Raw genomic sequence first — 13380 nt, forward strand, 5'->3', positions numbered from 1 at the left:
CCCAGCTCCTCAGTTGTAAAACAGGCTCAAGTAGGCCATACGGTTCCGGTGCTTTCTGAAGTCCTTGTCAGTGGGCAGCTGCAATGAAAGAATGTTGTCTCAGACCAAATTCTGATGAGAACCCCCTGTCGCTGGTCTTCCTGGCCGAGCAAAATAGAACGGCCCGTTGCGGTGGTATGACCAGCTAAACCCCACCCCGCAGCCATCTGGCCTTAGCGATCCTCTCAACTTTTGTCTGTGTGTCGACTCTTTGTCGCCTTACGCTGGTGTCTATCATGCCAAGAATTATGTTTTATTTGGTCAATCTCTAAGAGTAAGCGGGTAAGCACCTTGAAAGCAAAGATGATGTGTTTAATCTTGAGTATTACCTCTAGGCCCTAGCACAATGGTACCAGTACAGCAAGCACTTAATATTTGTGAACTTAATCCAAAATTCCACTAGGAAATTAAAGGCACCTCCACGATTATGACAGCTAACACGGATTGAGCAATTATTATGTTATAGGTACTGTGTTGAATGCTTTTCTACCTTATTTCAATCTTTACAGCCTTATCAGATGGATTTTATTATTATACTTATTTTAAAGATAAGGAAACTAAGGCTTAGAAAAATTAAGGGACTTGTCCAAGATCACACAGCAAGTAAGTATGGGAGCTGGGATTTGAACCCAGGCAGCCTGTCCCCAGAACCCATGCTCTTACCAGGATGCTCTACAGCTCCCTGGAGACAGAAAGAGCCATGGCTAAGGAGTCAAGAGATCTGAATTCATGCTGTGCAGCCTGCACAAGTCACGTAATTCATCTGAGTCTCAATTCCTCCTCTATCATATAATTCTCCTGTACATACCACAGATTATTTGAGGATTAAATTTAGAAATGTAACTTTTGTGCAGTCATGCATACCTTTAAAAATCTAATAAAATTATGCAACTTCCTCCCCCTCAGGCCTCCATATACATATACACACAAAATTGTGTATGTAATTTCAGGGGAACAAAGACTTTCTAAAGCTGATTCACAGACCTCCAGCTAGGAACCCCTATGCAAGGACCAGAGAGTGTTCTACAGAAGCTCAGTCTTATTACCTCAGCTTTTAGGGTTCTTTTCCGTAGACATGGAACCTGAGCCCAGTCTGGAGATCCAAATTTCATTGGCCAGGTGACTTTTGGGCATGGCTTTATCTCTGTGTGATACGTGCCAGGGCTAGAAATAAAAATATGTAACGTCAGGTCTCTGCGTTCGTGACCGCGTGCGAACCCCGTCAGTACCACAGCTGTCCCTGGGTCCAGATTTCCCAGGGCTGGCTCAGTCTAATCCTTCTCATTTCAGGTCAAGTGTCATTTTCCCAGAAAGAGCCCTCTTGGCAAACCTTGACAGAGTAGCCTCCAGTCTACCCTTCTGTATCATATCATCACCCTGTTCTGTTTTCCTCATCGCATGTCCCCCGGCCACCATTCTTCCTGGTTTGCTGGTGACAGTCCTAGTTTATGGCTATAGTCTAATAATATTAATATTATTAATTATTAATAAGGCTGTCATCAACTCTTGGATGTGTCAGTTGAGGCTAATAAATTTTATGGCCACTCTCTTTATTACTATTGATATTTCCTTGTTTATTTGTTTCTCAACTGTCTGGATTCTAGAATGTAAGCTCCAAGAAATCAGGAGCCTTGTGTCATGGGTTTAATGCAAAATCTCTGGAACCTACAAAACTGTCTGCCAGATTTATAAATATTTATTAAGCGAATTAACACTTCTATGATGCCAGAGATCTGCAAGGCAAGAGGTCGAATCTTAAAGATAAGTGTCTATTTGGCTGGCATGGTTTGGAGGTAACCCCTTCTTTGCCATTCCTTTCCTATTGCCCTGCACTGAAGTGCCCCAGAAGAGAGGAGACGTACCCAGGATAATATGTGTCCTTTAAGTATGTCTCAAATCGAGGCAACATGACGTTAAACGGAGCAAAATTTTGTTTGGGGTTTTGCTCCTGAAGATTTACTGTCTGGTACATGCCTGGGTGAGGTGTCATGTCCTGTATCCAAGAAAAAGATCAATATATTAGAGGGTGACACACATGTACATAGAAAGCCTTCTAAGTAGACAAGAACCAGAATCATCCTCTTCCTGTTCATGCAGCAGTTATGGTTTAACCACCTCAAGCTACAGAAAGAGGCCTATGATAGGTAGAAAACCAAGAACCAAGGTAGGTGTGGTTCAGTTGCCTGAAGGTGCATCATGCTTAGTTGTAGAAGTCAGTCTAGGCTGGGCAGAGAACTGTAGTAGCTTCTCACAGCTACTACCCCCACCACCCCACCCAGAGACTTTTTTTTTAAGAGTTAGTATCCCCCTCTTTCAGCTTAACTGTCAGGAAAATATCCTAGAAATTAGGGCGCTACACTGAAGAATTTTAGACTTGAAATCTAATCACACAAAAGGATGGAAAAGCTAGAATTTGTTTTTTTAACTGACAAGATAATCAGGTGCATATAAAAAGAAGCTCCCAGTATTCGAACATCAGGTGTGTGAGTCAGCATGGAAGCTCTGATTTGGTACCCCTTCTTCGGAGAACTGTTCCCCACTCCCAGGACACACACACAGAGTTGCAACGCTAACGCCCAAGCTTTTCAGATAGGCTTAATAGCTTTTGCCTAAATGTCTATTTTTCTTGAATTTCAGAGCATACTGTGTAGGTAACCTCCCACTCTCTGCCCTGTGCTCCCCGATGCAAATACATGCAACACCATGGATCGCACGAAAACTTAAGCACACACAGCCATTTCTAACCTTGTTGATTGGCTTAAACCTCACGGCTGTTCTGGCTCCCAAAGTGTATCCTTTTCTGCTGGTCGGGATCTTAGAGAGGTTGTATACCCAGTCATACCTCTTTGGGTAGAATATATTAAAAAGAAAGAAGAAAGAAAAACACAGAGAATGTTATGGTCATCAAAACAGAGTGAACTTAGGATGTTCTTATCTGAATCTTCTCTGCAAAAGTTGCTCTCTGTAGACTTCTCTGAGTCAAGCACATGGGAACAATTACATAAGTAACGGGTAACTTGGCAAAGGAACGTGCCTGGGTAGGGAGAGTAAGTGACATTTCTATGCCTTCCAGTGAGTCCAGTCCTCGGAGGCACAGAGCCTAATTTGCACTAATGCAGGTGTGTTTGATCAGATGATTTCATAAACTCACCTATCAGCACATCCACAATCTATGCTTGGACTGATGGGAGGGAGACTGGCATTGATTGGGCCTCAAGTCTTAGGAGGTGGGAATGGAGGGGGACTCTCCCGGTAACTCTATGAAGCAAAGGCTCGCGTTCGGCGGGAGTTGGAAGAGGGGAGCCATGATCCTTTAATTTCTGACCTTGACCCTGGCAGCTGCTGGGTGCAGAGAACAAGGGCGCTTTCTCATGCTGGGACCCTGAAGATCACAAACTGCATTTTTTTTGTCCATGAAACCTGGCTGTCTTTAAATAGAGGGGGAATGGAGACCCACCTAAGGGATGGTGAATACTCACATTTTCTCCTGTGTAACACCCGGGCCCTCTGTGGGGTGCTCCCCTAAGGGGGAGGAACTTGTTTCCCAAAAAGTTGGGGGGATGGTAGTGAGGAAAGATCTTCCTCTGTTGACGTGTCCCAAAGGAGTAGTTAACCAGTGTTTCTGAAGGTCAAGAGAGGGCAGAAACTCCTCGTGAGGGAAGGCCCTCGGATCTCAGTGAGAGCTGCGGGGCGGGCCGGGGGCGCTGCGCAGCGGGCGCGGCTTCGCGGAGCGCTTTACAGAAACCAGATCAAGCTCCACGCAGGGGAGCCGACCGCTGCATCGCCTCCGCTCCATCTTTCCCTGCCTCCCCTGTCTTCCTCCGGCCTTCTACTGTTGACCCCTCTACCTCAACCCTCCTTACCCGCTCGGTTGAAGATCATGGTGAGTACTGTGCGGGTTAGCGTTTGTGTAGTGCGTTACCAAGGGAACGGAGGCGCAACCGGCAGGCACCTGCTCCGATTGGCTCCGAGCGAGAGCGCCTGCGCAGCAAGTGGGGACGCCCGAGAAATTGCCTTTGGGGTGGGAATCCGCACCTCCCCGACCCCGAGCCCAGGGGTTTGTGGGTTCTGCGGCTGGGTTGAGGTTTGTGGCTTTGCTGGACCCATGGCTTTAGGGGCTGCGGAGATGAAGGGTACGCCGAGGGGCTTTAGAAACTGGGCCACCGGGAATGCGCTGAGGAGAGCATTCCTTTGAGCTGCTAGGATCAGCATTAGGGAAACGCAGCCGCTGGAGTTAATGGCTTAGGGACGTGCTTGCTAGGACAACGACCAGAACAGGGGGAACTGGAGCTTAGATAGTTCCGTAACAGGGACCTCTTAGACCTAGTTTTCCTTTTCCTCAAGCCTTTCCCACCACGTTGTCCCTTTGTCCCTCTAAACGGGGCACAAAGTTTTAACAGGGCTGGAAGCCTTAAGTGGAGCAGTAAGAATGCAACAGAATAACAGAAAAGCTTAATAATTTTAAAATCTTGGACAGTCCCTTAAATGTCTAAGTCCCAGTTTTCTCCTCTCTACATTGGGAATAGCAATGCCTCCTTCTAGGGTTGTTGAGAGAATTAGGATAACGGGATTAAAGCAGTTCAGTGCCTGGTACTGGCCAAGCGATGATGTGACCGGTTATTATTACTGAAGAAACTATCATCAGCCAGCTCGGGAACACTTCCATCCTAACCCAAGGAAAAGCGACAGGGTGTGTGTCGGCTTCTTCTCCTTCGACCTGGATATTATCACTACCTTGTCTGCGCTTGATTTGAGGATGGCTTTAGGGATTGTCAGGTGTGGGAGGCAACAGAACACAGGATGTGGACTGGTCCGTAAAACCCTTTGGCCCTGAACAATGATGCTGGGATCCACACGCACCCTGGGCTAGCACTATGTGCAGGGAATGGTATTTTACATCTATTGTAGGGTTTCTAAAAAAAAAAAAAAAAAAAAGATAAAAGGTGATACTGAGTCCTGGAGGGCATTTTGGACACTTGTGGAAGCGTTTTACTTGTTAAAAAGTATTGGAAGGATGCCCCTGCTCAATGGGAAGCCACACACCTGGCAGTGCATTGTGTCATGTGCTACGCAACATACTGATGTCCTGTTGTACTCTACAAAAATAATTGGTTGTACTTGACATATGTAATAACATTGAAAATGGTTTTTAGTAAGAAATAATGCAGAAAGCCCGGTAATCTAGGAGAAGGTTGTCATGAGAAACAAAGATGTGATCTCAAAGCTATGGAAGAATTTACTCCAAGCATTCTGCGTACTCAAATTGCAGTGATACCGATGGTAAGTAAAATGTACAGAAATCTTGGCATTGATAGATGATTTTCAATTTTATTAATATTTTAAGTAAAATTAATATTTAATTAATGGTTTTGAACCCATCGTGTTTTTGAAATTAGTGCTTACAGTCCTGGCTGGGTGGCTCAGTTGGTTGGAGCATCGTCCCATACACCAAAAGGCTGCCGGCTCAGTCCTCGATCAGGACACACACCTAGGTTGTGGGTTTGATCCTCGGTCGGGCAGCTACGAGAGTCAGCCAATAGGTAGTTCTCTCTCACATCAATGTTTCTCTTTCTCTCCCTTCCTCTCACTCTAAAATCAATAAAACACATCGTTGGGTGATGATTTTTAAAAAAGAAATTAGTGTTTATGTTATTAGTGACATGAAACATATCTTGCAAAATACTTGGAAAATAGGACAGCCCATTCCCTCATGCGTATTTTGGTTTGGTTCCAACTAATCCTCTGGCTGAGAAGAGATAAAAAAGCTAGACTAAATAAGATGTTTGAAGACGTCAGAGATATACCTAGAAGGAAAACATGCAGGGCTGAGACCCCAGACAGCAGGCAAGCCCCACACCGTGAACACAACTGTTGGTGCTGCTCTTCCCTTTGACCATTTGCTAATTAAAGAGCCAGCTGGGAAGCAGAAGGTTTGGGCAGAACTTTGAACTGTGTCTGAAAGCTGGGGGGCAAAAATGAGGCTGACCATGGAGGAGGGACAACTGGCAAGCACCCTGGGTTTTTAGTTGGGGAAGAGAAAACCCTAGGAATAAAGGTAAGGATGAAATAGACCAGCCTCAACAACTCGATGTCCAGCTTTGATCAGCTCAGTTTCTAATTGCATTAAGGTGATCTGCTTCTACCTTTCCTGCATACCGCAAACAAAAGTATATCATCTCTTAATAGAACGTGATCCAGAGTCTCTCCTAATTTCTATATCTTTTTTTATGTAAAATATTTTTCATGCAATATAAAACAACCAAGAAAAAGTAGAAATAAACCCAAAGGAAATCCAGACGTTTGGAGTTATCGAACACGGACTTGAAAACCATAGTACTTGGCTTGAGATTCTAGAGGAAGCCTCAAGACTGCAGGGTGAACATAAGAAGCAAAAGAAAACAAGAAAAATAGGTGATCGTGAAGTAAATGTTTGGCTTTTAAAGTTAGAGGCTAAAAGAAAAAGATAGACCCTAAAAGCAAAGTTAGTAAAGATCTCTGTGTAGCCAAGGAAAGAGAATTTTTGCTCATCCATCTTCTTGTTCATGTTACTAATAAAAACACACACTGGGCACACCTGCATCCTGACTGATGCAAACTTGTCAACTTTTCATTAATGCCAGTCCAAACATGGTCCAGTCAAAGATGGACTGTCTATATGGTACGTGTATCTCCTGTATAGCCCATTGTCTAATGGTAACATTGAGAAATGAAGGCAGAATTTCAGGTATCTCTAAGAACTGCCAAGGATCCAATGTTTGAATGATCATGTACAAGAAAAGCTATGCAAGTGACTGCTTAGTATGGAAGAGTACTTAGACAAAATTTGATATTGTGAAAATTTTTATTAAGTCCTTAAGTAAAGAATTCATCAGTTCCAATCATGTACATTTTGTAATCATAGTTATAACATCATTCCTGATGTTTATGGAGACAGCCTGTCAAGCTTTATGAGATAGTTATCTGCTTTTCTTATTCGACTACTGTGAGGTCATTATAATAATTATTCCAGGAAACCACCTGCTCTGTTGCAGTGTCAAATTGAATGAGGGTAAGTAGATTCAACTTTTACTATAATGTTCTAAGCAGATTTTTGTCTCATTTAAAAATTTATTAGATTAAATGATAATAAGTCAGCTCCATAAAGGGGATAAAGCTGATTCCAGAAATTAAATGACCAGGTGGGGAATTTTAGAAGCAATAAAAAAAGAATCAGATAAAAATTGTAGAAATAAAAAGTGTTATCACCGGACGTTAACTCAATGCTTGTGTTTAACAGCAATTATAAAAGCAGAAAGTAAGGATAAATGAAGTGGAAAATGGAAGTGAAAAATGTACCAAGACTGAAGCTTGGAGAGGCAAGTGGACAGAAAATACAGGAAAAAAAGCATAACAGACAGATGAGAAACAATGACAAGGTCTAATACACAGGTATTTGGATTCCTCAAAGAATGGAGAGAGAGGGGGAGAGAGAGGGAGGGAAGGAGGGGGAACGAGAGAATGTGGCAGATGCAAGAATTAAGAGAGAATGGTTGAGAATATCTAGAATTGATTTTTTTTTAAAAAAAAACGTTGAACCAGAGATTAACAAATGCTACAAGCTCAAGTAAGACAAGTGCAAAGAAAACTTTACTTGGTCATATTATAATAAAACTAATGAAAATCAAAAGGAGAAATTTCTGAGATCAGTCAGATTAAAAAGGCGTGTTTGTTTATTTATTCTTCATCTGAGGACATGCTTATTGATTTTAGAGAGAGGGGAAGGGAGGGAGAGAAAGAGGGAGAGAAACATCAATGTGAGAGAGAAACATCAATGTGAGAAAGAAACATCCATCAGTTGTATCTTGTATGTGACCTGACTGGTAACGGGTTCACAATCTAGGCATGTGCCCTGACTGGGAATCAATTCGTGAACTTTTGGTTTGTGGAATGATGCTCCAACCAACTGAGACACATCAGCCAGAGCAAAAGGAGTATTACTTTTAAATAAGCAAAAATATGCTGATGGTTGACTTTCCAACAGAAACAATAGAAGCCAGGAGACAATGGAATGGTTTCTCCGAGTGCTAAAGAAATAATGGTACAAGGATGGAACCCACATTTCATATGAAGACCAGCAAAATGAAAGTGAGTATATGTATACAAAAATTATCAAGGATATGAAGGAGAGAGAGAAGTTGAGGGACTATTCTAGATTGAAGGATTTTGATGAAACATGACAATCTCATACAACACATATTCCTGGATAGGATCCTGGATGAGTTAGGAAAGATTTGTTGTTGGGATAGTTGGAAAATTTGAATAGCGCCTGTGAATTTAATGGTAATGTTATATCAATGTTCATTTTCTGATTTGTAGGGTAGTGTGGTCATAATGTAGGAGAGAATCTCTGGGAGAGTTACACTGGAGTTTTTAGGCAGGATGGGGGCATTCTGTCAGAAAAAAGTATATGTAGAGGCATGAGAGAGAAATAGCATTTAACAATTGAGAAATTTGGGTGAAGAAGATAATGGGATTCTTTGTACTGTTTTGCAATTTTCCTTTATGTTTGCAACTGTTTCATTGTGATAATTTTTTTTAAGAAGAGATACCATTAAGAGAGTAAGAAAGTAAGCCCCAGTTTGGGGGAAGATATAAGCATGGAAAGCATCTTTAGACCTGCAATTTCCAACACAGTAGCCACTATGCACATACTAAGCACTTGAAATGTGATGAGTCCAAAATGAGATGTGCATAAAGTGTGACATGTATACACCAGATTTTAAAGACAGAATGGAAACAAGAGTGCAAAAAATATATCATTAAAAAGTTTTATATTACTAATCGTAAAATGATAATATTCTGGATGTATTGGGTTAAATAAAACAGTAATAAAATTAACTTCCCTTTTTTTCTTTCTCCTCTTTTTAAATGTGGATATCAGAAAATTTAAAATACATTGTTTACATCATCCCACCGTTGGATAGTGCAGATCTAGAATATGTAAAGTACTATTACAGATTAGTAAGAAAAGACAACCTAATAAAGGTGGGTAAAAAAACTTAAAAATGCACCTCAGAAAAATGACTATCCAAATAACATATGCACATAGCCAGTAAACATATAAATAGTGCTCAACTTCAGTAGTCATAAAGGAATGCAAATTAAAACCACAGTAAAACACCCAACAGATGGCTAAAATTATAAATACAGGTAACACTTATTGCTGCTAAGGATGTCAAACAACTGGAAAACTTGACTACACTTTCAATATAAATTGACACATTCACTTGGGAAAACTGGTCGTATTTACTGAAGCTTAATATCGACCTGCCTATAATCAATAATTTCTACTCTATGGTATTTTTACTCAGCAGGAATGCATATATCTGTGCCCAGGAAGACATTTACCAGAATATTGAAAGCAACATTATCCATAATAGTCTCAACCTGGAACAACCAGTTGTCCATTAATAGTAGAATGGAAAAATAAGTTTTGTGATATTCATACGAAGGCATACTATGCAGCAATGAAAATAACTAAAATCCTGCATGTGTAGTAATATAGATTAATCTCACAATGTTGAAAGAAACAATTCAGACATGAATCTTTATGCACTAAGTTTACATAAAGTTCAAAAATAGGCAAAACTGTCTATGGGCTGGAAGTTAGGAAGGCGACAGTTATGTCAAGGAGGGAGAGACACCGAGACGGGACATGAGAAGAGCTTTTGAAGTGATGATGATGCCCCATTCCGTGAACTGGGCACTGGCTGCGTATACCTGTGAATTCAACCTGTGTATATCATTTCCCTGTCTAGTTATTATGTGGGCCTTTTTTGGTATATATGAAAAATCCATAAAATAGTTTATTTTTAAAAAGTCTGGCCACCCTAGAGGAAGCACATTAACATTATTTATTTTTAAAGATTAGCATAGTCTCACCCCTTTCCCTTTTTTAATTCAATGGTTCGTAATTGGTCGACTGTTATCCCTACTTTAACTATAGCTATTGGCCTTTCTCCGTTATTAGAAACAAGTAAGTATGGGGTGTTAGTAATCCAACTAACACAAATTCCAGTGTCTGCTTATAATTCTGCTCTTTTATTTTCCTGCAATGCTTGTGTGAAATAACATTTAACCTTCTCTGTTAATTCTAGACTTATTCATTAGTCATTACAGAGTGCAAGAGCCTAACTATCAGAAACTTCTTTGTCTTCTAAAGTAGCCATATCTGAGCATTTATATACATTATTTTATTAGGAATTTTTTCTCTTTTACATTAAAATTACGGCATTGTATTGTTTATGAAGTGATGTATGGTAGGTTATGTTATCCGTGAATTTGATTTTAGGATAAAATAATGACAAAATGATGTTTCACAATGTTACAAAGCCATCTGTTAGTCTAAGCAGGACGTGGATCTGAATAGGCCAGAGAACTCCTGATTCAGATTTTGCTGAAGGATGGACATACTCAGATTGGAAGAGAGGAAAGTATATTTTCTGAACCCCACTTGCTAGTCTTTCTTAAATGCCAGCCTCTCTCATCTGGGGGTAGAAGAGTGACACAGATTTTGATGCCACTCAGAACAGGCTCCCAATAGGTCCTAGCCTGCCCTTTACTAGCTATGTGACCTTGTGGATGTTACTCAACCTACCTAAGCCCTGGTTCACCTATAAAATGGTTCCAATCATTCTCGCCTCTTAAGGCTGCCATGAGTGTTTAGGAGACCCCACGGGACAAATCTTTCATGACAAGGGACTGACCTATAATTGGCATTTAATAAAAGTCCATGCCCTCCCAACCTCACACCTCCATGCCCAGGGCCACAGCTAACTCCAAGGGCACCTGTGTGCAAATTTTAAAAACGGTGCCCTCGCGTGTGGGTGAGGGCCACCCCCATCAATGCTCACAACTCGGGGAGACGAACACTTCCCCATCCCCACCCAGATCAGGGTCCTTAAATAATCTTGTGCATACCCCACCTCTTCCCAGTTAGACTCCAACACAGAAGGAATGGGTTTTCATAACATGCTAGAGTTCAAGACCATGATTACCAGGAGTGAAGTTCCAGAGGAACGGCTGGGAGACCCGTGACATCATTGTGGTGCCCTCTGTGTTCCTACGTTGATCGAGTAGCATCAACTCGGAAGACTGCCAAGAAGGTCTGGACAAGGATTCTCTCTGAGAGGAGCTTTCAAAAATCTGTTTTTTCTCATATCCAGTCCCCATGAGTCACCAGTTCTCATAAGCAGACTTTAACCAAGCAAATGAAGGCTGTCACTGAAACTGGCAGCTAAGCAGTAGCCCCACCCGCGAAGTCCCCTTTCAAGTCATTGTGACATGGCTTTCTGCCATCTGTCTTAGGAGTGACCTAAACAGGAAGCTCCTTCCTAAATGACTCCCCAAAACTCCTATGTCCTATTTTTCTCCAAGCTTTATTATTATAATTACATTTATAAAAATCCTCAGTTTTACTGCCTCTCACCTTCACCTGCCCATGGAGGACCCTAGTCTACCATACCTTTGTCTTTGACCTCCAGGGCATGTCACGGGAATGCTCAGAAGTCAATACATCACAATGAGCGTTGTTTTCTGTGTTCTATGACTCTGTTCCTGCCCCCTCTTATCCACATTGAATTGTCATCACCACTCCATCCCTGACACACCCTTCTAATGGCTTCACAACTCACTTAATAATAAAATCCGAACTTGATCACTGTCTTTATAGTGCCTACAGGGGTGTCCAACCCATGGCCTGCAGGCCGCACATGGCCCAGGATGGCTGTGAATGCGACCTAACACAAAACTGTAAATTTACTGAAAAACCTTTTTTTGGCTCATCAGTTTTCGTTAGTGTTTGTGTATTTATTGTGTGGCCCAAGACAGCTCATCTTCTTCCAGTGTGACCCAGAGATGCCAAAAGTTTGGACACCTGATACCGGCACGTAATACATACTCAGTCACTACTGTCAGCCCAGGAATGGTCATTACCCAGAAAGCTGCACGCATGTGTGTGCCTCATTACTGCTGCAACATGGCCACCCCCAACAAGGACACGGGGGTCCGTCAAGGGAGGCAGTAAAACACGGTCACTAGGACCGCAAGCTCCGGAGCCTGCTTGGCTTTGGATCTGGCTCTGTGGCTTATCTATCAGCTGAGTGACGGTGGGCAGGCCACGTAGTTCCCCTGTGCCCCGGCTTCCTGGAATTAATGTTTTTTCCTCACAAGGTTGCTGGGAGAAATAAGGAAATAAATACACGTAAAACACTTCAAACAGTGTTTGACACATAGTAAGCAGGACCCATTACATTTTTTTCTATTACTTAAAGTTCTTTTAGTTGCAAATAAAAGAAACTTGAGCCATCTTAAGCAGCAAAGAACTTGTTATATGGTTATCGGGGAGTTTCACTGAGCCCACAGGCAGAACGGCACCTGGGCCTCCGCAAGGAGCCAGGACCGAGTTGGATAGCTGTTGGTGAATGTTCTTTCTCCATGGTGTTGTGGCTTATTCTCCGCGCTTCCCCTTTAGTGTCCTTGCTCTGCATGCAGTGCCACTATCCACTGTCAGTCTCTCTCCACAGCTCCTGAGCTGACCTGTTATCGGCCAGCCACTCTCAGGGACTGACAACCAGTCTTTGTCCCCAGTTGCAGATCCCAAGGGGGGATCATCTGATTGGCCCTGTGGAGTCTGATGTCCACTCCAGTCAACCAGCCAAGCCAGGGGAGGGCATGCTGCAGCCCAGCAGAGTAGCTGGTGACAGCCACTATGGGTTCACTATGGGTTCAAGGAGGGGGGCCAACCCCCTGAGAAAGAGACACTACGGTCACACAGGCAGGGAAGACACCCTAAAAGGGGTCTACTCCTCAGCAAAGGTCTTTCGAAAGCTGCCAACCCAGGAGGTGCTGGGCCAGGTCTGGGACCCAACAGACCATGAGAAAACGCCCTGGTCTTCTACAGTCTGAGCAAGCCAAGCAGGCCTGTGCCCCCATGTCTCATGGAATCACACTGGCGCCTTCCCGAGGACCCACCAGGCTATGGAACTACCTTCTTCATGTCCTCATCCCATCCCAGCACCAAACCTTCAAGCCTTTCGTTCTGATGGCCTGCAGCCTCCATGCTGATCAGGGCAGGCAGACTGAGCCCCAGGCTGTTTCCACCTCTTCCTCATGCACTCGCGGCCACCCCTCCACCCCCTGCACAGCCTGCATCTTCACTAGAGAGGTTTCCAGCCAAACCACTGAACGCCAAGGCCACTCGTGTTTTGACTAATGGATTTTATTGCAGAACTTCAGGTAGGAGCAAGATGAGCTAAACAAAGGGGACTGTTCAGAGCCCGAGGGAAAGGAGACACGTCAGGT

At 42.9% G+C, this 13380-nt stretch overlaps 1 protein-coding gene across 1 annotated transcript; it reads right to left on the reverse strand.

The window, feature by feature from the left end:
* On the reverse strand, positions 1–3921 carry CIMAP3 (ciliary microtubule associated protein 3). Its single transcript, XM_054564756.1, has 6 exons — positions 3903–3921; positions 3519–3661; positions 2785–2883; positions 1902–2032; positions 1086–1203; positions 1–78 (listed from the first exon to the last, which is right to left on the reverse strand). The coding sequence occupies exons 1-6, from the start codon at positions 3919–3921 to the stop codon at positions 10–12; spliced, it is 579 nt and encodes a 192-aa protein (XP_054420731.1). The 3' UTR covers positions 1–9.
* Positions 3922–13380: the final 9459 nt, after the last annotated feature.

This window comes from Pteronotus mesoamericanus, unplaced genomic scaffold (assembly GCF_021234165.1).
Source record: "Pteronotus mesoamericanus isolate MK-2021 breed Mesoamerican mustached bat unplaced genomic scaffold, CSHL_Meso_final scaffold_99, whole genome shotgun sequence".
In the NCBI taxonomy this organism is placed as follows: domain Eukaryota; kingdom Metazoa; phylum Chordata; class Mammalia; order Chiroptera; family Mormoopidae; genus Pteronotus; species Pteronotus mesoamericanus.